Source organism: Sturnira hondurensis, unplaced genomic scaffold, assembly GCF_014824575.4.
Source record: "Sturnira hondurensis isolate 20B ecotype Veracruz unplaced genomic scaffold, ASM1482457v3 Scaffold0008196, whole genome shotgun sequence".
Classification (NCBI taxonomy): Eukaryota; Metazoa; Chordata; class Mammalia; order Chiroptera; family Phyllostomidae; genus Sturnira; species Sturnira hondurensis.
This window is the reverse complement of record NW_028080827.1, coordinates 12,874,266-12,899,976: the sequence shown is the minus strand read 5'-3', so window position 1 is coordinate 12,899,976 and position 25,711 is coordinate 12,874,266. Positions and strand designations below refer to the sequence as shown.

General features: G+C 45.7%; 1 protein-coding gene across 1 annotated transcript in view; it reads left to right on the top strand.

Annotated features, from left to right (window-relative positions):
* Positions 1-25,711, top strand: part of MYO1E (myosin IE) — a 203,152-nt gene that overhangs the window by 57,118 nt on the left and 120,323 nt on the right. The window contains exon 2 of the mRNA XM_037054008.1: positions 23,851-23,994. Coding sequence (XP_036909903.1) covers positions 23,851-23,994 — 144 coding nt within the window. The remainder of the gene's footprint in view (positions 1-23,850; positions 23,995-25,711) is intronic.

Sequence of the window (25,711 nt, the reverse complement as noted above, 5' to 3'; positions counted from 1 at the left end):
CTCCGGATGGGCTCACTGGCCTCCGTGCCTGGCACACTTGGCCGTAGAAGCGGTTGGGGCTTCTTTCCACAGCTTTGTCCCAGCCTCTCTGGTTGTGGCAGTGGCCACGTGCTGCCGATTCTTGTATAATAAAGTCCTCTGAGGGAACATTTCCACACGATAACTTAGCAGAAAGAAAATGTGTGATGCCTCTCCCGAGTGGGAACAAGCGTGGCTAGGCTCTAAGGTCGGACCTTGAGGTCTTCCCTCTCTGTGGCTCAGGATCAGGTGTTGGCAAAGTCTTTGTACTGACTGGTTGAACTTCATCCCTTTCACACTTACATTGTTCTTAACCCCCAACCCACTTAGCCCCAAATTTGGCTTCAGCTCTCTGGCCCCAAAACCCTTCCACCATATCCACCTTGTAAGTAGACACTCATTAAAGTAGCTGAAGAAGGGATAAGGAATGGGATTCGGACCTGGCGGTGAGGCTCCTAGGCACCCCGAGATAAACATCCCACGCACGGTAGCTTTGCATAGGGACAGACCTGATCTCCTGGTCTGCCTCTTCGCATGGTGCTGTCCGGGCCATTAAGAATCGCCTTGACTCATACTTCTGGTTTTGAGTTCAGCTTCTAGGAATGCATTATTTCATGCCTTGTGGAGGTGAAACTAGGTGTCATGTGAGTGGCACAGCCACCCAGCAACCTCAGACTCTCCGGAACCAGCAGGTGTGATGAAAGCAGGTACCATGTCTCTGAGAGGCCCACATAGACACAGCCTGAGTCTCAAACACTCGGCTTCTGAGAGTAAGTAATGCATTCCCCCTGAACGCCCAGTAACTGGGCTTCAGATTTTCATTCTATCAGAGTTGACTGTCAGAGTTTGATGAGGAACGAGGTATTTACCTAGTTTCAAAGTATTCCCCCACGAATTGCTTAGCACTTACAACAGGAAAAAACCCCAGAAATGACTCAGTGGAGAAGTGGGACAGTACTAAACCAAGTGATAAAGATGAATATCACCCATGAACATCGCGTACCTCCAAGCATGATAGATACCTTGAGAAGAACACAAAATTACTTGACTAAAGTTCTAGCCAAGAAATGCAAAAGCTGAATCTAATTATGAGGAAACATCAGACAAACCCAAACCGAGGGAAATTCTATAAAAAACTAGCCCAAATTTTTTTAAATGTCAACATCATAAAAGCTAAAGAGTTGTTAGAAATGAAAAGAGACTAAAGAAATATGAAAACTTAAGTGCAGTACGTGATCCTGCACTAGGAAAAAGCAATCAAAGGACATTGTTGGGGTAATTAATGAAATTGAAATGTTGACTTGGATATAAAGTATCAGAGTTACATTTTCTGAAGTTGTTTACTCTGGTTATGTAAGGGAAGTCCCTTCTTAGGAAAAACACATTAAAGTAGTAAGTAGTAAAAAGACAATGTTACACATTGGTAACAAATATAAGAATTCTTTGTGTACGTGAATTTTTTTGTAACTTTTCTGAGACGTGGAAGTTATTTCAAGATGAAAGGGTTGAAAGGTTATCCTACAATCAGAACCAAAATGAACAAAACCCGCAGTTGTCTGCCTACCCCAGAGAGGGTCAGCAGTCAGCTGGATGAAAGGCCCGGAAAGGGAGACCATCCCCTCTCTGCCCCTCACCCTCCCTCCTGAATCGAATCAACCCTGGGCAGTTGTGGACGGTTCCTGCTGAGACACCCACCAGCGGGTCCCCACTCTATTTCAAGGGCAGTCGGCTGGGAACTGCTCAGCTGCTCTCTCTGTCTCTGCCCCACAGAGCCAAGAATTCTCTCAGTAACAGTAATGGTGGCCACAAATTGAGGTCAGTAGGAAAACAGATCTGTTTTGGGTTGTAATGTTGCACATAATTCGATGAGTGGACCGAAAAGAATGTACCCCAGTGAAAATACGGCCTGTGAACTCCGGGTCTGGTTCTGAAAATCCTTACGATGCCCAGTGTAGAAAACAGGAAACATCAGTTAAAATGGGAAATCGCTGTGGGCTGAATTACTGTAATTCCTCATCTTACTTAGAAGTTGGCATGGCGGAGGGCCTTCATCCACCGCCTGACGTCTCTGCTTTTCTCTGCCTTGATAATTTTGCCCTTTCTTTACTTTAGGGTGGTGCATTACCAAGCTGAGAGGCTTTTAGGCTGCAATTGCTACCTTTAAGTATGCTTAGAAATTGTGTTTTTAAAAAGCTGTTTGTTTTTGCCCTGTCTCTAGGTTAAAAGCAGTGTAGCTCTGTCTCTGGTTCCGGTTCCCTCCTCCTGCCCCCTCTTTATTCCTAAGTAGGCAGATCCAACACAGAGAGACTTGCACCCCAGCTTAATAATAACCCCGAATAAGTGACATAGCCATTATGATGATAGGCAGTTAAACTGAGGGACATTTTCCAAAGCTGATGAGCCCAACAGGAAATTTACTCTTCAGTCCTCTCCCATCTCTACGACTCCTCTGGGGTCCCCTAAAGTATCGGGGAAATTTTGCCAGTCTGTCCAAGCTACAAAATAGAGATAATTATACCTGCTCCCTGCCTGCCTTGTCGAGTTTCTTGAGGACTCACACGGGATGATAAATAGCTCAGTAGTGAAACACTGGAAGCGATGTACAAATAAGAGGGTGTTACTTCTCTTACTGGATGGGGATCTGAGTAAGTAGTTGGGCCCTTTCCCTTTGGAAGGAAGACAGTCTTTCTGTGTGACCTGGGCTGCACTCTGATGGGGATTCCATTTTGGCTGCCTATTTCCTGTCTCCATTGCCAAGTACTCAGCCTTGCCCTTCTGGCCTGCTCACAGCCACCTCTACTTTTCCTCCTTATCTAGTCTGTTTGTTTTCTGCCTCACCAAAGAGAAAGTGAGCTTGATGAAAGTAGGAGCCTTGTCTATGTGGTCTGCAAGTGTTACCCCAGTGCCTAGAACAGTGCTTGGCTCCTAGTCGGGACATGGCTATTGGAATGAATGAACGAACGAAGGGATGAAATACTTTCTGTCTTCAGTTTTCTTCTCTCCCATTTATTTGCTCTCTGTTCTGCACAATCTCACTCATGCCTATGGAAACAACTTCTTAGTAGCCAGTGGAGGATCCCAAGTTGATGTTCCTGACCAGTTTCTGGCTCCTAAGCTCCAGAGTGCTAGATCCAAACACACAGCACCTACTCGAGAAGGATAGAGCTCAGGAAAGATTCTGGAACCAGAATATTTGCGTCTTAGCTGTTGATAGGGGCAAATGATGTAATTTCACATAGCAAATGTGCTGTGGTTTCCTCACCCTCAAAGTGGGGATTAAGAATAATACCAGCCATGTGGGTTTGCTCGGACAATTAAATGAATTAATACATGGAAGCAGCTTGATACACAGTGAGCCCTCAGCAGAGTTCAGTGGACAGGGATTTCATTCTAGCAGAGCGTTCCATCTGGTAAATCAGGGTGATTGCCTTCTGACTTTTTTTTTCCATGGCGGAATAAAGCATCACTCTGCTGAATCCTGAACTATTTTCTCCCAGTGAAGTGCAGACTTACTCTTTGCCTGTGGCATTTGGACCAGGGGTATCCACGTCCCTGCTCAGCAACAAGAAAGTGGCTCTCCCAGCCCTGCAGACACGATGGTTGAAACAGCTCGTGAGCTCTGAGGCCTTTCCCAGCCCTGCAGACTCCCGTGTGCCCACCGTCCGCAAGCTGTAGTAGAGATACTCTGCCGCCACCCCACCCCAACACACACCCAGTGCAGGTTCACTTCTCAGGCTCTGGCTCTTAGAAATTCAGCCCCTTCTTTGGCTGTGTGAATGATTTAGGCAACAGATAGTGGGGTACGTTCCAATAAGAAAAAGACCCCCTAAATGGGCAGGCCCGTGCTCATTTTGCAGTCTTGTGTGTAACTATAGTAATGTCACAATCCAGTTGAGATTTTCATCACTCTGGTCAGGAAATTCATAGTGAAGGTTACTACAGCAACCTTAACTCAGCTCTGGAAAGCATATCCCTTACAATGGGCCCTTTCAGAGGCTGGCCCCCGAAGCTGGGCAGTGATTCAGTCTATTTGAAACACAATGGGGCAAAACAGAATAGAAAGGAACTGTGCATTGTCGTGGGGCCTCCCATTGCCATCTGTGGCATTGCACATTGTGGCCCGTCCTTGTGCCCAGCTCTCGTTTTGTCTCTGCTGTGGTAGGCTTTCACTTTCGCCACTCAAGTGCCTGCCAGTCATAGTGCGGTCGTGGAAGTTTAAATAGTGATCTAAGGCACTGTATAGAAACACCTTTAAGGAAAGGTGGTGCAATTTTTGATTTGCAGACAAGGGAAACACCAATTAGGTATGTTTTAAAATATTCAAACCACTTTTCAAAACTGGTAAACTGGCTTTGAAGCCTTGGAAAACAACCACGGATTTTTTTTTTTAATAGAGAACATTTTAAATGACAAAAATCAAATCAAGTCACCCTTGCCTTTATTCATAGCTGCTCAAAACAAACCCACCCAGCAAACAAAATTTGCCCACTAATTGGAAAGGATTGGTCCACTTATATTTTTTAAACTAGAGGATGTGATATAGGCTTTTCAGAGTTGAATTTGGTAGCCATTTAGCATGTGAACTGGAGTTCCACCAAAAAAAGATGGTTTCATTACAATGGAAGTTGAAAGGAAACTTTTTCTTTAAATGTTTTTTCCCTTTAAAGCATTGATGGCATTTTATTCACATGGTTTGCCCTATGATCAAACAACTTTTTGTTGTATATTTAGATCTAGAGTTGTTTTATTTCCTCTCCCTCTTTAATGTTTCCCGAATGTTTAAATCATTTGCCTTTTATCTTTCTCGGGAGCTCAAGCGATTTCTCTCTTTTTTAACCTTTGTTCTCCTCTTACTCTGCTGAGTTAAAAAAAAATAATAAATTGAAGTGAGGTTTTCTCCTAAGTGCAAAGCTAGCAACTATGTCTGTACTTTAACCCCGTACAAATGCTGTCAAACATATGGAGAAACCCTTTGCTTTTGATTTCAGGGAGTGTGTGGTCACTCCCAGGGATCTTGGGTGTTGGTTATTTGATCAGTAAGCTGTGCTGTGCTTTTGGCCCAACTCCCTGGAGGAGAAGGAGTCATGGCCAGAAAGGATATTAGACTGCTGGCGCTACTTTTCCTTATATTTTGAGTCCTGGGGCTTGGTCAGAAAGAGACTTTTGTGCACTTGGGAGCAGAGAGTAGTGCAAACCCTTTCAGCATTTTTGCAACCAGAAACCATGCAAATGTTTTTGCAAATCCACTTGTGGCCTTGCTGGCAGGTTTTGAGCACAGCCCTTTTGGGGAGGTGGTGATATTGACATCTATATTCTGTTCACTGTCCCGGCCAAAACAGAGCGCACGGTTTTCTCCGTGACTGGGTAGGCACCGCGCTCTTTTCTGCCTAACACAGAGCAGGTCCCAGTTTGTCTCACTTCCTCACAGAAAGGGGTTTCTGTGATTACTGCACTGGGATTATTTGCGTGTCAGTTCTAGCCCCCTTGACTCTCATTCCTGTACTTATTACAAGGAAGACCACAATTTACTACCCGCTCTTGACTTTACAGGGCTGAGAGTGCTGTGTGGTTTGACTTTGAAAGCTACGTATTAGGTTCCTTCAGTGGTTCCCTACTTGGGACTATTTGGCAATTGATGTCTATTTTGCCTATGTCATCTAAGTAATAATTTCTGTGAAGATTTTATATATATATATTACTGATTATGCTATTACAATTTTCCCACTTTTTCCTCCCTTTTCTGTCCCTCTACCCTGTACCCCCACCCCCACCAGCATTCTCCCCTACCCATAGTTCATGTCCATGAATCGTACATTTAAGTTCTTTGGCTTCTCCATTTCCCATACTATTCTTAACCTCCCCCTGTCTATTTTCCACCTACCATTTATGCTTCTTATTCCCTGTACCTTCTTCCCCATTCTTCCCCCAACACCCTCCTGCTGATAACTCTCCATGTGATCTCCATTTCTGTGATTCTATTCCTGTCCTAGTTGTTTGCTTAGTTTGTTTTTGTTTTTGTATTTTTTAGGTTCTGTTGTTGATAGTTATGAGTTTGTTGTCATTTTACTGTTCATATTTTTTATCTTCTTTTCTTAGATAAATCACTTTAACATTTCATATAATAAGGGCTTGGTGATGATGAACTCCTTTAACTTGACCTTATCTGGGAAGCACTTTATCTGCCCTTCCATTCTAAATGAAAGCTTTGCTGGATAGAGCAATCTTGGATGTAGGTCCTTGCCTTTCATGACTTGAAATACTTGTTTCCAGATCCTTCCTAGCCTGCAAGGTGTCTTTTGAGGAATCAGCTGGTGGTCTTTATGGCAACTCCTTTGTAGGTAGGTAATTGTCTCCTTTTCTCTTGCTGCTTTTAGGATTCTCTCTTTATCTTAACTCTTTAATCTTGGCTAATGTAATTATGATGCGCCTTGGTGTGTTCCTTCTTGGGTCCAACTTCTTTGGGACTCTCTGAGCTTCCTGGACTTCCTGGAAGTCTATTTCCTTTGCCAGATTGGGGAAGTGCTCCTTTATTATTTTTTCAAATAAGTTCTCAATTTCTTGCTCTCCCTCTTCCCCTTCCAGCACCCCTATGACTCTGATGTTGGAACATTTAAAGTTGTGCCAGAGGTTCCTAAGCCTGTCCTAATTTTTTTTTGAATTCTTGTTTCTTCATTCTGTTCTGGTTGAATGTTTATTTCTTTCTTCCACTCCAAATTATTGACTTGAGTCTTAGTTTCTTTCCCTTCATTGTTGGTTCCCTGGATATTTTTCCTTATTTTACTTTGAATAGCTTTCATGTCTTCCTCTATTTCGAGACCATACTCAACCATATCTGTGAGCATCCTGATTACCAGTGTTTTGAACTCTGTATCTGCTAGGCTGGCTCACTCTTCATCACTTAGTTCTATTTTTGGAGCTTTGATCTGTTCTTTCATTTGGGCCACATTTTTGTTGTTGTTGTTTTGGCACACCTGTTACATTGTAAGGGGCGGGGCCTTAGGTATTTGCCAGGGTGAGGCAATCATGTCACTGTGTTGTGGCTGTGTAAGTGGGGGAGGGGTCCGAGAGGTAACAATGCCAGTTGCTTGGCTCTCACCCCACTTTCAGTAACTGGCAAGTTACTTCCACTACCCACAAGCAAATTGAGCCCTTCTGGTGCTGGTTCCCATGTGGGTGGTTTTGTGTGCACTCTAGGACCTTGTGGGTCTCTCCAACAAACTCTCTTGTGAGGCTGGGAGTTTTGCCCACTGCCACAACCCCCACAGATTTTTATAGCCAGAGGTTTTGAGGCTTTATTTCCCCAATGAAACCTTTGGTTGATGGTCTGTGTTGCTTTCCAGTTGTTCATCCCAGTTTATCTGCATGCAAATGGGGTATTGCCCAGTCTGGTCCTCCAGCTGCTGCCTTACCCCATGTCCTCTCTGTCTCTCCTACCATTGTGGATGAATGTTTCTTCTTTAATTCCTGGATTGTCGAACTTCTATATTGTTTTATATTTTGGCAGTTCTGGTTATTTTTTGTTTTTAAATTTGTTGTTGTCCTTTCAGTTGTGCGAGGAGGCAAAGTGTATCTACCTATGCCTCCATCTTGGCCAGAAGTCCAATATTTTTTTGTTCAAGACATTTTTTTGTATGTTTGAATGTCCTTATTGTGCTAAGAGGCATTTTTGCTACACAGGGAAATCATCATCCATTCAAAAAAAATTTGAAGGAGAAGCGTGCACTTACTGAATACCTGGGGTGGGGCCCTGTCTTGGGAAGTGGCTCTGAGGAGTAGTGTATCATGCACCCAATGCCCCTCTGTTTACCACGGCCTGTCTGTTCCATAGCCAGCGCAGTCCATCCAACTTGCCCCGTGGGACCTACAGGCAGCTTCAGGTCCTCTATTTGAGTTCTCACTCTCAGAAAACGTCTCCCTGGAGATATTTTCATGGAGTGGGGAATCCATTTCCTCTGTCTTTCACCATAGCCTCAGTGAAAGCTGCTGCGGATTTCTAAACCCTCCAAATCCAAGTACAGGTCTGGACTCCGAGACTTTCTGGCCATTTTTTTCATCAGATACTTGGGAATCATCGAGCCTCCCTGGTTCTACAAGTTTTTTGAGACCAAATGAAACAAAGCAGCAAACACAGTGTTTGGCACTAGTAGGTGCTTAAGAAAAGCAGTGTCCTTGCCCTGTTCCCTTAACACCGTGGAGCACACTTCACGACGGTGTGAGTTGCCTTTGTGATGCTGTATTGTATTACAAAATACACTAAGCAATGGGCAGCGATCACCCAAAATTTCTTAGATTTTCCTTGGAGTCATGAGTTGTAGGCTGGTGTGACTCGCCCATGCCCAATAATCACATCAGACATGGTTAGCTCGTGTTTTGTTTTCAAGTTCAGTGACTCCCGGCCAGAAAAGTTACTGTTGGAAGGAGCACCACGGAATTCTCCAGCTAGAGATCTTGGGTTAGACTACAGTTTTCTAATTTCTGCTGNGTGCTTAAGAAAAGCAGTGTCCTTGCCCTGTTCCCTCAACACCGTGGAGCACACTTCATGATGGTGTGAGTTGCCTTTGTGATGCTGTATTGTATTACAAAATACACTAAGCAATGGGCAGCGATCACCCAAAATTTCTTAGATTTTCCTTGGAGTCATGAGTTTGTAGGCTGGTGTGACTCGCCCATGCCCAATAATCACATCAGACATGGTTAGCTCGTGTTTTGTTTTCAAGTTCAGTGACTCCGGGCCAGAAAAGTTACTGTTGGAAGGAGCACCACGGAACTCTCCAGCTAGAGATCTTGGGTTAGACTACAGTTTTCTAATTTCTGCTGGCATCTCCCCACATCTTCTGGAGAGTGCTTTTCTCCTTTATTTATTTGTTTCTGATTTTTAAGCCAATGCCTAGTCTCGTACCCCACCCCCCCCGATATTTGGATGAACACCAGTTCCCTTCTGCAATCTGATTGCCAAAGGGTCAAGATTCGCAAATAATAACGCTTATTATTTGAAAAATTAAAATATTTGAACGACTAGACTCATTTGATCGTTCTTTCCAGAAGTTTTGTGGGTGATTAAAACCTCTGCTGTAGGTTTGCTCAGAAGGGACTGCGGAAGAGAGCCACACAGCGCTGGACCCGGAGCTGGGGACCAGGCTGTAGTCCTGGTTCTTCTGTTAAGCAGCTGGCAATCTTGGACACGTATCAGCTCTCTGGGCCCCAGATTCCACACTCGCAAAGTAAGAGCTTTGGCCTGATCGGTCAATAAGGCAAGGCCCCTTCCAGCTGTGAAATTTTAGGATCCAGAATGTAACTAGAGAACTATCCTTGCCCCGTCCTTACCCTGCCTCCTTTGTAGTTTGTTTAAACACCTTCACCTTTTGCTGGGGGGCCTCGAAGGCCTTAGTCTGTTACCCGAGGTGGTCCTCACTGCATTTCTTCATTGCTGGCTCCCTTTTCAGTCAGCCTCTTAAACTCTCTCTGTGTCCCCTCTGCAGCACCCGTCTTTCTTCTACTGCCCTGTAGTGGACCCCTGTCTCGGGGAATCCTGGGCTGAAATGTCTCGTGCGAGCGTGCACCACTTGAGCGTCATGAAACTTTAGGAGTTGCGTGTTTCCTTATTGAGTCCTGTCTCTGCTGTTGTTGTCTTATTGGTCAGATGAGAGGATGGTTCTCTGATTCTTTCTTGAAACATCAGGTGTCCAGTCAGGGCACTGTTCCCAGCTCCCAGTGTTCCCAGTTCATTTACGATGATTGACAACTCTACTTGGGACTCACAGTGGGCCAGGCAGTGTCATGTGGCCCCTCCATGCATCATTTACTGATGGTCGATACTGTTATTATCCCCATTTTGAAGAAAAAGAAACTGAGGCTTAGAGATTAGAATCCTTGGAATGCCACTTTTGCTGAATGTCCTTGAAATATTTCACTTCCTTAAAAGACTCTTTAGTTGTAGGAGATCTAAGGCCTCTATTCAGTAAGAATCCCTTCCCCCCAGAGAGCTGGAATCTTCTTTCTCCCCTTCCGTAACTTCTCTTTACCTCCCTAATTTTTGTATTTTTAAACATCCGTGTTTGCTTGCAATCGAAGCTTTAGTAAGGATTTCAGCTGGCCAGAGTGGCGTCTCCAAACCCGAAAGAACTGAATAACTAGAGTCCTGCATAAGCTCACAGAGAAGCTCTGCTAATCTCCCGAATTTGTTTTATTGCAAATTCATCCCCACAACTTACTTTCTAAACTTGGAGGTAGGGGTCACAGCAAGTAGGTAGTAAGAACCCCTCAAATTTTCTGTAGGGAAGGACACAAAAACAAGGTAGGATACTGATGTCCTTGCTTCTCCCTGCTGCACAGGCGGCCATGCCGGTGACGCCTGGGCCTGTGCCACCTGGGCTCCGGGACTGGCTGCTGCAGCCCAGGTGTGGCTTCTGATAGATTAGCTAATAACAGGGGCATCAGGAGGCAAAGGCCTGCTTTTAATTGAATTATCAAGTGCAGACACGATTCTTCCCCCTCCTAAATTCCTTCAGTTCAGACCTGTGTTTGTTCTGTTCATGAAGTGCAAGGTGTGGGTTGTGAGGAGAAATGGCCAGGTGATGACAGGGAGTGAGAGGATGGACCAGGTGTTTATCTTCACCCACGATGCTGTCCCGAGCCTTCGGGACCCTTGGTGATGCTGATCTGCAGTGCTGGTTAGAGACCTTACAGCTTCTCCCCCTGAGACACACTCACAGACCTTTCCCCAATGTCAACGTCAAGACCTCTCTGGACCTGATTTGGTCTCCTTTATACCCTAAACATCTCCCAGACCCATGCCCTAAGCTATATTTTGCCCCCCTACAGGAACGTGGCATCTGGTGCCACAGGTCAGGCAAGCAGAGGGTCCGCATACGCCTGTGCCAAGCACAAGAAGAGGTGTGGAAGGCATTTCTCACTTCTGTACTTGGTTCAGCATTGGCCAGTGACTGCCCAGGGGACACCCCTCACCCCAGAGCTCGGCTTCTATCCTGGCCTAAGTATCCTCATGGCTAACCTGTACATGAGCCGCCCGTGCTCCTGAGCCAGCCCTGATCACATTCCGGGCCCTTCTCCCCGCTGAGCACATCCTGAACGGCCCCTCAAGTGGGAGACGACAGGTCAGCCCCTTACCTGTCACACTGCACCTGAAATCCTCCTCTGTGCTCTTTCAGTGTTTCCACACTGGCTTTAAAAACATAGGTAAGAAAAGAATTCCATCAACCTTACAAAGCTTTTGTTTTTAATTTAGTTTTCTCATTCAGATACGTGTGAGGCTGTTCATTTTTTTTCAGAAAAATTAAGTAATATATTTAAAGCTGTAAAATGAGTTGATTGTTTTGTATTGGCATACCTTTATTATTTTGCATGCCCTAAATAATGCATATTTTACAGTCAATACAGAGAGATGCTGTGAATGCTCACGGGCCCTGGGAGACCAGTTTTAATGGGGTCGACACCAGATCTGCTGCGCTCTGCTAACTAGTCCTTGCATATTTTTCTTTTTTCTCAGAACAGCATTTAAATTAGGATTTCTTTTTTCCATGGTACAGAACAATAGTTCATTTTATGTAACAAATTGTTCAGTTGCCTCTCTTTTATTCCCATTTTAATCAATAATATGAAAAAGAGCCATTGGTTGTGGTGTTTCTGTAAACAGTCTGCCTGCCTCATTACTCTGACTTCTTAACTCAGTTAAAGAAATGTACCGAACAGCCATCTTTGCTTCGGGGACTGTAATTTTGAAAACAAAAATTAGGACACATCATCTGAGAGGGTTTTGTTTTCTTGGTTTATGAAGCTATTTATTAATGAAAATCTTGTTGTTGGAGGTGCAAAACTCTGAACCGCATTTAGGTGCCTGTTTAATAGATTGCCTTAATTGTAAAGAATAAAATTCCATGACCCTGGCCTTGCCCAAGGTCACAGAGGTAGGGTTTGTGCTTGAATCCAAGTCTGTTGATTCTGAGCAACTGCTGGGTTTGCAAACAATTGCATGCCCCAACTTTTGTACTTGGAAACAGAGTGATGACAGGGGAGTCCCTGAGGGACTGATAAGTGCTCCGGGATGCTGCTCAGCAGAGCCGGGGCCGAAGACAGACTGACACCAGTGTGACTCTTCATCATTTGATTGCGCTATAAATAGAGACAGATGCAAAATGAACATTTTTCATGTAAAGGGATTTCAGCCATTTGTCTCATTTTTTTCTATAGCTTGAAATGTCCTCCCCCTGTGATCTAGGTGAGCTTGTTATCCCAACCTGGATAGACAGTAAGAGACCATAGTAGACAATAAGAGAAGAGCGGTCTTTAAGACCAACATTTTTCCCCTTTGATCTTCTGAGCTGGGGCAGTAAGAAAGCTCTTGGAACTTCTTTCTTCCTTTGGGCAGACCCTGGGCCCAGGGCCCCCATTTCCTGCCCTGTAGCTGCCGCACTGAGATGAGATGAGTCCAAGCGACCTGGAGTTTATTCACCGGACTGGTGATTGAACATGACCATGTGCCAGGCACTGGCCTGCGTGCTGGGGACCCAGCAGGGGACAGACGTGCTCCCACAGCCGATGCCATGGCACAGAGTTTTCTCTGTCTGCGCAGTGCCATGTAGCTGCCAGGCTTTGCACCAGGTATCCTACGTACCAGTGACACGAGTGCCTGCTTCGTGGTGTGGTGTAGATAAAGGAAGTTGATACATGGCACACACTGAGTCCGTAATATAGCAGCTGCTGCTAACTTTAGAATCGCTGCTGTGTTCAGTGGCCACTCACCTTTTTACAGGAGGCAATTATGCATAAAGGTTGAGCCTAAGGATTAGAGAGCCAGGCACCTTGGGCTTAAAGCCCAGCTGTTGGAGCTGGACGAGTTACTTCACTTCTCCGAGCTTCAGTTTCCTGCCTGGTAACGCTGTGAGAATTAAATAAATTATCACGTACAAAATGTTAGAACACTGCTGATATGTGACACAGATTAGCTGTTGTGTGAGAAGAAGAATATTCTCCCAAGGGGACCATAGTCACCGTGCTCGGTTTCCTAGAGATCGAGAGACAAAGATCCAATGTGCTGATAATGGTACTTGAGGAAGTGCTTCCCTAGAGAGAAAAGGGAGATTACAGGGGCCCAAGAGAGAATTTCCTCCTGTGCCTGGAGACAAGCCCTCACCCCAGGGGCCACTGACTGTCCCACATGAGGCTGGGAGGGTTTGCTTAGGGGAGAGGACTACAGGGGGGGCCTCGGGACCCCTGATGGAGAACACTGGTAACTCGGAACACAAATGCGGGGCAATTGCTACTTGTGAAAACAAGGCCTAGGCTCGCACCCACTAACTATGTCATGGGGAACCTGGTCTTGCCGTGTGAGGTTTCCCACAGGGGAGAAAAGGATGTTCAGGAAATGCAGTAGAGGTCATTTCAGTTCCATGTGGCATGACTTGAAATCGGTGGGACCAGGCCCCAGAGAAAATGGCAGTGGATCCCCAGGTGTGGTTGGATGCTGGACGGGGCACCAAGGTGGGATCAGGGTGTATAACCTCATGTTGTGTATTTTATTTTATTTTATTTTTATTTTTTTATAGGATTGTTTTTTTTTATTTTTTTATTTTTTATTTTTTTAGATTTTATTTATTTACTTATCTTTAGAGGGGAAAGGAGAGAGGGAGAGAAACATCAATGTATGGTTGCCTTTGGTGTGTCCCCTGCTGGGAGTTGGCCTGCAGGGAACCGGCCTGCAACCCAGGCATGTGCCCTGACTGGGAACCGAACCACAATCCTCTGGTTCGCAGGCCTGAGCTCAATCCACTGAGCTACACCAGCCAGGGCTATGTTGTGTATTTTAAATGATATGTTTTCATTATTATTTTAACACATCTCAAAGAAATAAAATGAATGTCAAATGAGTGCTTTTAGGAGATGGTTATTTTAGGATTTAGCCAAATTTAGAAGGATAGTTTATACAGAAAACTTTGAAGCATAGGACTGGTAGAATTTGTCCTGTAGATAGAAAAGTTATAAAAGTAGTCCATATACATACGTTGTACTGGCCGATGTGGCTCAGTGGACTGAATGCCGCCCTGCAAACCCAAGTGTTGCCGGTTCCGTTCCTAGATACGTTGTAAAAGTTATAAAGGTAGTTGAAAAGGGCTGAGGAAGCACCGGAGTATAGCTCTTGTATCACATCAGGGGTGAGGGGAGGCCCAGCTTCCTGCTTCAGCTGGTCTTAACCCTGAAGGGACTTTCAGGCTGAAAGACATACGTGTCTGAATGTGCCTTAGGCAGAGGAAATTACCTTGCTCTGTAAACTTGTGGTCCGGAGATGGACAGCTTGTCAGCCAAAATTCTCACCTTCATTCTGTTTGGGACGGGGGAGGGGGCTGGGCAGCTACAAAAATTTTCACAGCAAAGCTTCTAGGACTGGTGGGGGGAGGGTGGCGGTGGTCATTGACCCCACTGGCAGAAACCACTGCATAGTTCCTGAAGTGACACTAATTAATACATGGTAGGATGTTTCCAGAACAATCAAAATCTTGATACTACTTTATACCTTTGATGATAGTAAATATTGACCTAATATTTGCAAACTGGGTAGAACAGTGCCTGTCCCCTTCTTTAGTGTTACAGGCCTAAGATGCTTCTGGTTGTAAGAGACACATCATTCTCTTATTTTTCTGTCTAAAAAACAAAACCAAAAAAAGCACTGCCAGTTAAGCTGTGACCCAGCATTGATTATAAGGCACTTTCTAATTTCAGAATGTTAGAATAAGAAAAAAATGCATCTTGGTATTGATGGAATGTGCTAACTGTTCATTCACAGCATCTTGAATTTGATCTTTTTATTGACATAGAAAATGTTCCTTTGGGGAGCAACATTTTGGGCAGAGAAAGGGAAAGAAAATCTGTTTTCCTGCTTGAGCCCCATTGTTCTGTAAAGAGTTTACTAGCCCTGGCTGGTGTAGCTCGGTGGATTGAGCACGGGCCTGTGAGGCAAAGGGTTGCTGGTTCGATTACCAGTCAGGGCACATGCTTGGGTTGCAGGCCAGGTCCTGCAAACATTCATGCAGACACATGAGAGGCAGACACATGCAGACACATGAGAGGCAACTGCACATTGATGTTTCTCTCCCACTCTTTCTCCTTCCCTTCCTCTCTCTCTAAAAATAAATAAATAAAATATTTAAAAAGAAAAAAGTTTACTAAAGCTGCAGGCTGGGGTCAGCAGCAAGGGTTGCAGGCCTGAGCTGACATGGAATAACAAATAATAGGGCAAAAATTTCATTTTACTGAGTACTTTCATAACCCTTATCTTATTTTATATAATTTTCCCATGAAAACAGCCATCGATATATATGTGCACATTTTATAAATATGTGCTCAGTAGAAAAATAAGGCCATGTAGGAAGTCCACTTAGAGAAAAATAAATTATTTCCATAGAGATATCTTTTTGTAGAAATGGCATTATATGCGAAGGTCTGCCCAGATGAAGTCCAGCCATTGTTAGTATAACATTGTACATCAAAGTGACATCAATGTAACCTGGCAGACAAGGAGAGTGGACTGGAATGTGCATACGAGAACAATGACAACTTCCCTGTACTAGTCAGTGGGGGCAGTAGATGCCATTGATGTCATGATGCCATGTGTACTGTGTGGCCGTTGCATTCAAAATAACTGAGCGAATAGAGCATCAAAGCTCCATCAAATTTTGCGTTTAGCCTGGATATTCCTCCACAGAAACTATTCAGATGACTCAGAAGGCTTTCGGGGACGATGCAATGAGTGCAGCACAAAGAAAAGTGTGGTACAGAGGCTTCAAAGCTGGTTGAGAATCTGTTGAAAGCGATCTGCGTTCTGGAAGGCCTGCAACAGGCAGACCACCTGAGATTGTGGAATGTGTACGGGTTGCAGTGAACAAAGATCGGCAGCTGACAGTGCGAGAACTAGAAGCTGATCTGGGGATTCCGAAAACTACCGTCTCCGAGATTTGGATGCAGGATCTTGGCCTGAAATGTGTAGTGGCAGGATTTGCGCTGCAGGTGCTAATGACTTGAGTCAGACCGTTACCAATGAAGCAGCTTCTTCAAGAAAGTCACAACCCAAGATGAATGGTGAGTGTATGGCTATGATCTGGAAACAAAGGCCCAGTCGTCCCAATGGAAGTCACCTGGTTCTCCACGCCCAAAGAAGGCACAGCAAAGTCGTAGCGAGATCAAGACCATGTTAAAATGTATTTTTTGATTGGGAAGGTGTTGTCCGTTATGAGTATGCCCTTCTGGGTCAAACAATCAGTGAGGAGTACTACCTCATTGTTTTTCATCGGTGGAGAGATGCAATATGATGAAAATGGCTGGAGCAAGGGACCACTGGTGATTGGCAGCTTTATCATGAAAATGCTCACACTTATGCATCACGTCTCATGCAGAGTTTTTTTGTGAAACCTCGAATCACCGAGGTGACTCAGCCCCTCTACAGCCCAGATTTGGTGCCCAGTGACTTCTGGATTTTCCCAAAACTAAAATCACCTTCGAAAGGGAAGAGATTTCAGACCATCAATAAAATTCAGGAAAATACGACAGACAGTTCAGCTGATGGCGATTGGGTGAAGTGTGTGAGGTCCTGTGGGGCCTACTTTGAAGGGGACTGAGGTGTCATTGTCCTATGTACAGTGTTTCTTGTATCTTGTATCTTTTTAAAGTTTATTTATTTATTTATGGACCTTTATTCTCTTACCCACTCAGTTAGTCAAACCAGTATTGCCAGTCTAGTATGTACCATCCACACTCTGGCGTCCAGTCATGTCATCACATAAAACCAACTGTGCCCTGGAGGGATTGGGGGGCTGACGTGTCAGTCCTATTTGATCTTGGCAGGGGCTTGTGGGTGCAGTGCCGTGTTAGAAAACTCTCCCTGAACAGGGGGCTGAGAGGCCCAGACAAGCAGAGAGATTTGTGGGAACTGCTATGGCTAAGAAGCCTGGGGTCTCCGCTAGGAGGGTTGGTCTCAAAGAGTTTACCATGGCTTTCCTGAGATCAAGTTGGCCACAGGTACAACCATGTACCTGAGGCACTCCTGGTTTATGCCTCTTGTTCCAGCTTTATGAACAACACTGTTTTCTGCACACAACGTGTCCCAGTTGGGACAATACATTATTTTTGCTTTAGTCACTTCCAGGAAGGTTGAAATCTGCCCGACTGCATCTAAGAGACTGACCTCTGGACCGTGTGGTCCTTTAGTCAGTGTCTATACCTGGCCTTGTCAATGACATTGGATGTGAGTCGGGGGTATAGTGGAAAGAGCAAAGAAAAGGAAGTCAGAAGTTCTAGTGGCAAGTCTCAGTTCTGGCCCTTTGTTCCAGGGGTTAACTGAGACATGTATGTGGAAATATCACACAATTATTGAGCTTTCGGGGGAGTCACATATGAGCACATCTTCTGTATTCATTGAGCCTCCTCCTCCCCACCCCTACCTCACCGCCACTTTGCCAATCTTACAAAGTACTTTCCTGTATCGCCAGCCCCTCCAAGCAGAGGCAACTAGGTACATTATAATCCCAGACCTTAACTTTATCCCGAGGGATTGTAATATTCATGTCTTGCAGATGGCGTGTGAATTAAATGAGATCATGCAAGGCATTGGCACATATTTATGGGTTTAGTACATGTCAGTTCCAATTACCCCAAGGGTTGAGGGGAGTGAGGATGCTGGTTGGCTACTAACTGCCCCCTGTTCTTCAGAAACACTCCTTCTTCGCACTCTGTTCGCTGTACTTCAGCATGCACACACAGACACACACGCTTGCTTCAAACACACATCTTCACAACACCATAACGAGGGGATCTAAATTCCACAGCATTGAAATACACAGCAAGCCCAATGCTGGTTTGCTGTGCTTGGCACATAGGAGACAAATAAACATTTATAGTTGACCTGCCCCCACCATTTGCAGTGAAAGTAGGTGTTTCATTCCAGTCAAGTAGCAGACCTGCAAAGGCAGAATTCCCCAGACCGTCAATTAAAAACATTAAAGTCTAAGAGATAGTTCTGTGCCTTTCCTGTTATGACTCACTGGGACAAAAGACACAAGCTCAGTCTGATGGCAGGCCAGAGGGTTACCCATGGTCCACTTTTCACGGTAGGAGTATGGTTTATCTGCTTCTCAGGGTGATTCGCTTATAACACAGGCGCATTCTAGCCCCAGGGTTTCTGGAGATCGGGTCTGCTGTCCTGTTGTGCTCGAGGACCAGCCGATCTTCCCAGACCTGGCATCTGCTCCTCCAGACGACAGCTCCCGACCCACCTTCCAGACCCTGAGCAGCCTGCACGGAAGCCGGGTTTATAGTGACGGTCCAGCTTAGGGGTCCCTCGGTCACCACCCAGCACTGCCCACCCCCACCCGAAAATGCTGGATAGCACTGGCATTGTTTTCAATGCTTCCATTTATTTTTAAATTTTACTAAGACGGGCATATGGGTTTTTTAAAAATGTAAAATGGGCAGACAAGTTTAAAATGGGAAGTAAAAGCCCCCCTTCTCCCCAACGGAACCTTGTGTGTCTTTCAGGAAAACCGTCCTAACACGTCTTCTAAACAGTGCAGACAAATGCCATCGTTCTTCACTTAATCCACATGTCGATCGCTATCTTAAGGAAACTGTGTGTCTTGAAGATTTTCCATGTTAGCACCAGCGGGCTCCTTCCTGGGGAGCGTGGGCCATATTCTGGTCAGTCCACGCCCCGTGCCTGCTTTTCCCATTACCCACTCCGCCACGGTGAACGACCTTGTGTGTGTGTCGAGAGGCCGGTTCTAAAAATGCGCTCGCTGGATCAAAGAGGGTGTGAATTCACTTTTATTCCATTAACTGTGTAACTACTGCTCTGTGGGACTGCAGTTTCGGTGCCTATTCCCACACTGCTGTCTACAATTACTGTGCAGTCTACTCCCCCTGGAAGAAGGTGAGAATGTGGGCGATCGCCCTGCCCAGGCCCGCCCAACACTGGGCCCACTGTGTTCACCCAGCACGTCGATGGCTCCCTGTTCTGGGCGTTTGAAGACTATAGTTACCCAGTATGTGGTCACCTCTTCTCTCCTGGACGAGCCAGAGAAGGAAAGTGCTCACTGAGACACTAGAGAGTGTGTCTGCAGGACACTGGGGCTTTCTCCAGTGAAGGTCGGCTTTCAGGAGGGAACAGTCCTCGCCTCTGTGCTGACTCACCTTCACTCTTCCTAGTCCCCCACCCTTGTAAACAAACACCAGTGAGTGACACTCTGCCTCTCAAATCAGTCCGAGAATCGGTGACCTGGGTTCTTCCTCCCTGTGAGGGACTCCTGTGCCTTGGGGCCACTCCGAAATGGGAGGAACAAACCAGGCTGTTAATGTGGATATGGGTGTACCCCCCTTTCTAGAACATGTGTGTGAATCCGTTGCTTTTTAATAAAAGACTAAAGGCGTACCCGAGATACGCAGCACTCAAGCCTTATCTAATGGGAAATATCTCCCTTGTAATTTGTCGTAATTGTTAGAGGGTCACGTAAGTTTTCGTCATCATTATAATTATTATCATTTATTACTTGCATTATCATTTCTCAGCTGGCATGTCAGCTACACTCCTTCCTGTGTGCAGCGATGCCTCACTCCTCCACGGCTGTTGTGAAATGAAATACCTTGTTTAAAAAGTTACCATTTTTAGTGGGGGAAGCAAAAAGGCATTTCCCAGCCAAATGGAAGCCCACAGAAGGGAAGGGAGCTGGCACTTGCTGAGAGGACAGGCTGGTAAACCGGTCTCTGCCGTCTGAGAAGGGTGACATTCCTCACGGTCGGGGAAGTCCCTGTCACTGCCCTTCCTCCTCCCAGCTGGCGCGGCAGCCACTTCTGCTCTCCCCTCCATCGGGCGTGTGAGGAGGAGGGGAGGGGGTCGAGGTTATTTGCTCCAGAAACACAGTTCATGTTCTCACACTTCTAGGACAGTGGTTTGTGGCCCGAAGGCAACTTTCAGCCTAGCCTTCTGCTTCCGACACACAGGCTAGGGCTGGGCAGAGAGAACTGTTTCCCACCCTGCCCTCCACGGGCTCCCAGACTCGGCTGCCTTCCGAGGAAGGCCCCTGGAAAAGTCGTGCCGTGATCAAATTTTGTTGTCCCTGATAGCAAAACAGAGCTTTTCTGTTGCCCTCTGGAGAACTTTCAAGTTTCCCTGGGCTGGGATGAGAACCTACGTTTCCATGTTTGGCTTATAGTTTCCCTCCTAAAGTTGCCGCCCTGTAGTAGGACTTCCTATCCCAGCATTCATTTACCTCTGGGTGGGTTCTGGCTTTGTCCTTGACAATCTGAGCAGGTCATCTGTCCCCCAAAAGCTCTTTGTGCTCCCACCCTCCCTCCCTTTACATCATCTGAACTGTGGGGTTTTTGGGGGTGGGGGTGGAGGGAGGAGAAAGGCGTAGAAAGAGGCCGTTAATAAAGACATAGGGGTTGCAGTTGGAAAACCTTGGACAGTTTTTTTTCATCAGCAAAATAGAGACAATAATACATAGTATGGGGAGTGGTTATGAAGGTCGAATGAGTTCCCTAGTTACCTGGGAGAAGGAGGGAGAGAGAGATTGAGATTCATGACCAATGGGACATAGGAANTCTGGCTTTGTCCTTGACAATCTGAGCAGGTCATCTGTCCCCCAAAAGCTCTTTGTGCTCCCACCCTCCCTCCCTTTACATCATCTGAACTGTGGGGTTTTTGGGGGTGGGGGTGGAGGGAGGAGAAAGGCGTAGAAAGAGGCCGTTAATAAAGACATAGGGGTTGCAGTTGGAAAACCTTGGACAGTTTTTTTTCATCAGCAAAATAGAGACAATAATACATAGTATGGGGAGTGGTTATGAAGGTCGAATGAGTTCCCTAGTTGCCTGGGAGAAGGAGGGAGAGAGGGTTGATGGGAGGGAGTAGGGGGCAGAGAGAGATTGAGATTCACGACCAATGGGACATAGGAAATGCGTCAAATAAAAAACAACTTCAGTGTTGTCATCTTTGATGCTAGGAGAAGGTGGGTTGTTAACAAAGAATATATGAATTTTTAATGATATTTTGGAACAAGTCTATCGTTCTGTTGCCATCTTAGTATACTTAACAGGTGGAGACATTCAATAAGTCATGAGGGAGAAAGCAGGGAGAAACCATGCTGTCTGCATGAGTTCACAGTCCTAGAGACTTCGGTTCTTGCCTTTGCTGCTTGACTAGTCGGGAAGTCTGCTTCCTTCTGCTGTAGCGTGGGAATGTTAACCCGTCTCCTCCGGTGGCGGTTTGGAATAGTAAGGAGGGCAACCAGCACATATCAAATGGCTCGTTGCCTGGCTCGAAGCGACTGTTGAGTCCCACTGTTGGTTCCTTACTGTCTTGTACAGGGAGGTCCGGAGACCCAGGGGTGGGACTCTGCAATGTCAAGGGACATTTGGGGCCATGGGGCTCATACACTCCACCAGGACAACTGCCACTAGAAGGAGGAGGGCACTGCCTCTGAAGTAGGACAGAATGTGTCCCTCTCCAGTGACATGGAGGAAAGCCCAGGTCACCTTGAGAAAGATGGTTTTATGGGTCAGCACAACCACATGCACTGGGACACAGAGCCCCTCAATGGCTCACCCTTTGCAGAAGTTAAACAACAGCCTAGTAATAGTCCTGCTTTGATCAACTGTGCTCACATCACCCAAAGAAAACGTAACATTTTTTACCTCTTCTAAGTAGGTGGATATTTATTGGGGTTAAAAGCAAATATACAAACACACCTCCTGGTTAGTTACTCAGGGACCTTGGTTTATTTTCTGGGGGCCCAGAAAGAATAAACAAGGAGGCAAGGAGGGAGGCTTCGCCAGGAATCTGTATCTGGTTGGAGGGAAACCGTGGAGATCCAGTGAGTCATGCTGTGGCCAGTGCTTTTTCTCTTTCTGCTTTGCCACAAGAGGAAGAAGGAGTGGTGAGGTCTGAGGTAATTTTGTAGAACTGATGCTACATGTTGTTCTGAGAAAACCAAATATATCACATGAACAGTTTCCCTTTGTGAGGCAGCATGGGTGGCGAGCCTTCCAGAACCCCCTCCCGGAGCCTGAGCCATGGCTCCGGTATGCTTTTCCTGGGGAGGCCCCTTCCAAGCTGTTTTTTTCTTAATTGCTTTTCCCAGAGCCTCTTAGAACATGCTTTTATCAAAGGACCCATGCCTCCAGAAAAGAAAACAATTTTAAAAAGCGAAATTTAAAATGGCGTCTGTCTTGCCTTCTTCCGCCTCCCCCTTCTCTCGAAGAGCCTCCTGTTACCTTTTGTCATTCTACTTTTGACACCGATCAGGCAGCCTCTCTAAATACCCCTATTCAGAATTTTTCTCTCCTTTGTCCAAACTTGCGCAAAAAGTGAACTCCCGAGGTGGGGGCTGAAGCTGAGTCTTGGCTGTGCGTCCTGTCCAGTAGGGCTCGTGAAGGGTTTGAAGGGGAGGGAGAGTCCTCCAGTATCTAGTCATGTGTTGTCATTATTTCATGTGTGTCAGCTTTTTTTTTTTTTTGCCCCAGTGAGGGTACATTAGAAAGAATACTCTTTTTTCCTCTACTCCTCNATTCAGAATTTTTCTCTCCTTTGTCCAAACTTGCGCAAAAAGTGAACTCCCGAGGTGGGGGCTGAAGCTGAGTCTTGGCTGTGCGTCCTGTCCAGTAGGGTTCGTGAAGGGTTTGAAGGGGAGGGAGAGTCCTCCAGTATCTAGTCATGTGTTGTCATTATTTCATGTGTGTCAGCTTTTTTTTTTTGCCCCAGTGAGGGTACATTAGAAAGAATACTCTTTTTTCCTCTACTCCTCTGGAAAAGTGGAAGTGTTTTAGATCCACATCAGTGGCCCTGTCTGCAGGAAGTTTTTCTGTCTCTCCCAGGATAAGGGAGTCTCCCCTGCTGCCAGAACCCCCATTTTATACTTGTTTATATTTGATCTTTGCTGACACGTGAATCACACCTGTCGATAGCTGGGTGTCCTTCCATGGATGGTGAGCTCTCCAGGTGCAGCCACCATGGTGTTCCCATCCTCCCCCGATCCTAGGGCTCAGCAGACAGCTGGACCTGCAGGGGGTTCCACTGCAGAAATGCCCAGTTAAAGACAATGCAGACCACAGGGTGGTCAGAAGCCACTCCTGGTGTTAAGTTGTAACTTCATCTGTCCCAGGAGGTCATGGGGCCAGATGATGTTCTCCTGTGCGTAGCGTGTTCTGTGATCTTGTTCAGGCTCCTGTCCTTTTCCTCATTAATATACCAGTGGTCTGTCATCAAAGTGCAGCCTGTTGTTTAAATGCAGCAGGACAATGTTGCATTGGCAAGTGGGAAGTTTAACAAAGGAAAAATGACGGTGGTGTGACCTAGTCATTGTGTGATGCATATTTTTTCCACTTCTGAGTTCTGCCATATAATTTGCAAGGCAAATCTAGAAAGTTTCTATTTTACCGCTCATCTTCATCGATAAATACTATAAAATAATAAAGTTTAAGGAATGATTGGAGACCGTTGATCATTTATTGTGCTGTACTCCAGACCCTGCTCAGTGCTTTACATGTCATGTTATTTAATCTCTCCAGCAGCTTACAAATTGGGGCTTATGTCTCCCATTTTTCCAGTGGGGAAAGAAGCTGAAGCGGCATGGTGAGCTGAGATAGCTTTTCCCCACTTCACTCATCTGTGAACTTGAATTCGAGCCGAAACTTGAGGCTGGGTCTGCAGATAGCAAAACCTCGATTCACTCTGCTCTGCTGCATTTGATAGGAGGACTATTTGGGAAATGAGTGGCATTCTTTTTAACTCTAGGAGAAAGTAAGCTATGCTAATAATTGTGCGTTCTCCATTTGCAGGGGAGCAAAGGTGCCTACCGGTACCACTGGCAGAGCCACAATGTCAAGCACAGCGGCGTGGACGACATGGTCCTCCTCTCCAAGATCACCGAGAACGCCATCGTGGAGAATCTGAAGAAGAGATACATGGATGACTACATTTTCGTATCCTTTGTTGGTTCCTTTGGACGTTGCTGAACGAGATGGCAGTGTCCACGGTAAAACGGGGCTTTGCTCCCAGTGTAAGAAGTTCCGTCTGAACGCTTTCGCTCGGGTCACTTTCGCCCTTTCAGAATGTGGTTGTGTACTTGTCTGTCCCTCGGTCCAGGCTGTGGGAAGGGCAAAGATGGTACTAAGTCATTTCCCTGGCGCTCCCCGTTATCGAGATGCAGCCAGTGTCCATCTGTTGTAATCCACGGCACGGCCCCTTTGACGTCCTCTAGCCACGCACGTGGCGCCCACAAGCTCTGCCCGTCCTAGAAAGAAAGTCCTGATCTGCAGAGTTCTGTCGATGGCTTTGCCTAATTGCAAAGCAATTAACATCAGATTTAAAAGGTTTAAAAAAGATTGCCTTAGGCAAAGTCTGTGCAGTTTTGTCAGTTTTTCTGCATTCTTATGTTTACTAAAGGAAACATTGATCACCTAATGAAAATGCCTGATGTTCTTGAGTTGTCCTTTGTATTTCAGTTTTAGCTTTCCAGATGCCATTATAATTTATAGGACTTCTTTAACATTCAGAATGGAAATTTGATGCAAATGCATGTTGACGTCATTATAAAAAGAGAACTGTGATAGTTAAGGATTCAGGAATTAGTTGTCTGGTGCAACTAGGTAAAGATTTTTTAGTGGAATTATTACAGAGTTGGTTACAGACATGAAGATTTGTGTGAAACCTGTAGAGTGGTATCGGCCAGTTTAACTTTGGTGCTCTTGGTGACTTCTGAAGGTATGGTATTGTGGAGGACCATCACACATGGAGATCTGCAACCCTTGTAATGTGCGTTTCAGATTTTAACCCCCAAGCATGGGGAGAACAGTTTTCACGTCAGTAGCTTCTGTTTCTTATCTGCGCTGGTCCTTTGACTTCTAGTTAAGCACACCCGTACCTCAGTCACAGTGCTTTTTCAGGGACTGCCTATCTCGTCATTAGGGGCTTTCAGTCCACCAGGTGTTTACGGAACAATACACAGTTCCAAGGCACTTCGACAGTTCTGATACTGTGGTGTTTCCTGTTTTCCAAGGAGGTTTTTACCAAATACCTGGGGAGTGAACCCCCTAAACCCCTGCTTTCAAATGTTAACAGCTATATTTGTATTTATTTGCCATATTGATCAGGGGTGTCAGCCTACTGCCTGCAGACAAAACCCTGCTCACTGCCCACTTTATACCAAAAGTTTTATTGGCGCACAGCCGTGCTCAGTTGTTTTGTTCTTGTCTGTGGCTGCTCTCCAGCTGCAACGGCAGAGCTGGGTGGTTGCGATAGACCAGATGACCTTCAAGGCCTGAAATAATTACTTTTCTGGCCCTTGACAGAAAAAAATCTTTGTTTAATTTCTAGATACCTGGGCAGAACTTTCTTTAACTTAATTGTGAAAGCAGTTGTATTCAGCTGTAAGATTAAATTTTACTTGGTGAAAAAATGGAAATACACTCCCCTTATCTGGGCTTATCACCATGAAAATGTTTAACCCATGCTATATAGAAACTTGCAGGTGATAGAAGGAAAAGTTGGGCGCAGGAAGTGGGCCTGAGCCTCCTGATTTCAAACCTCATTCTGCATGGGCTGTGACCTTCGAAAGTTCTGTGATCTGTGTGCGTGTGCCTTGATTTCCTCACTTGCAAAATGTGTCAGTGCAATCTCCCGCCTGAGGCTGATGTAGGG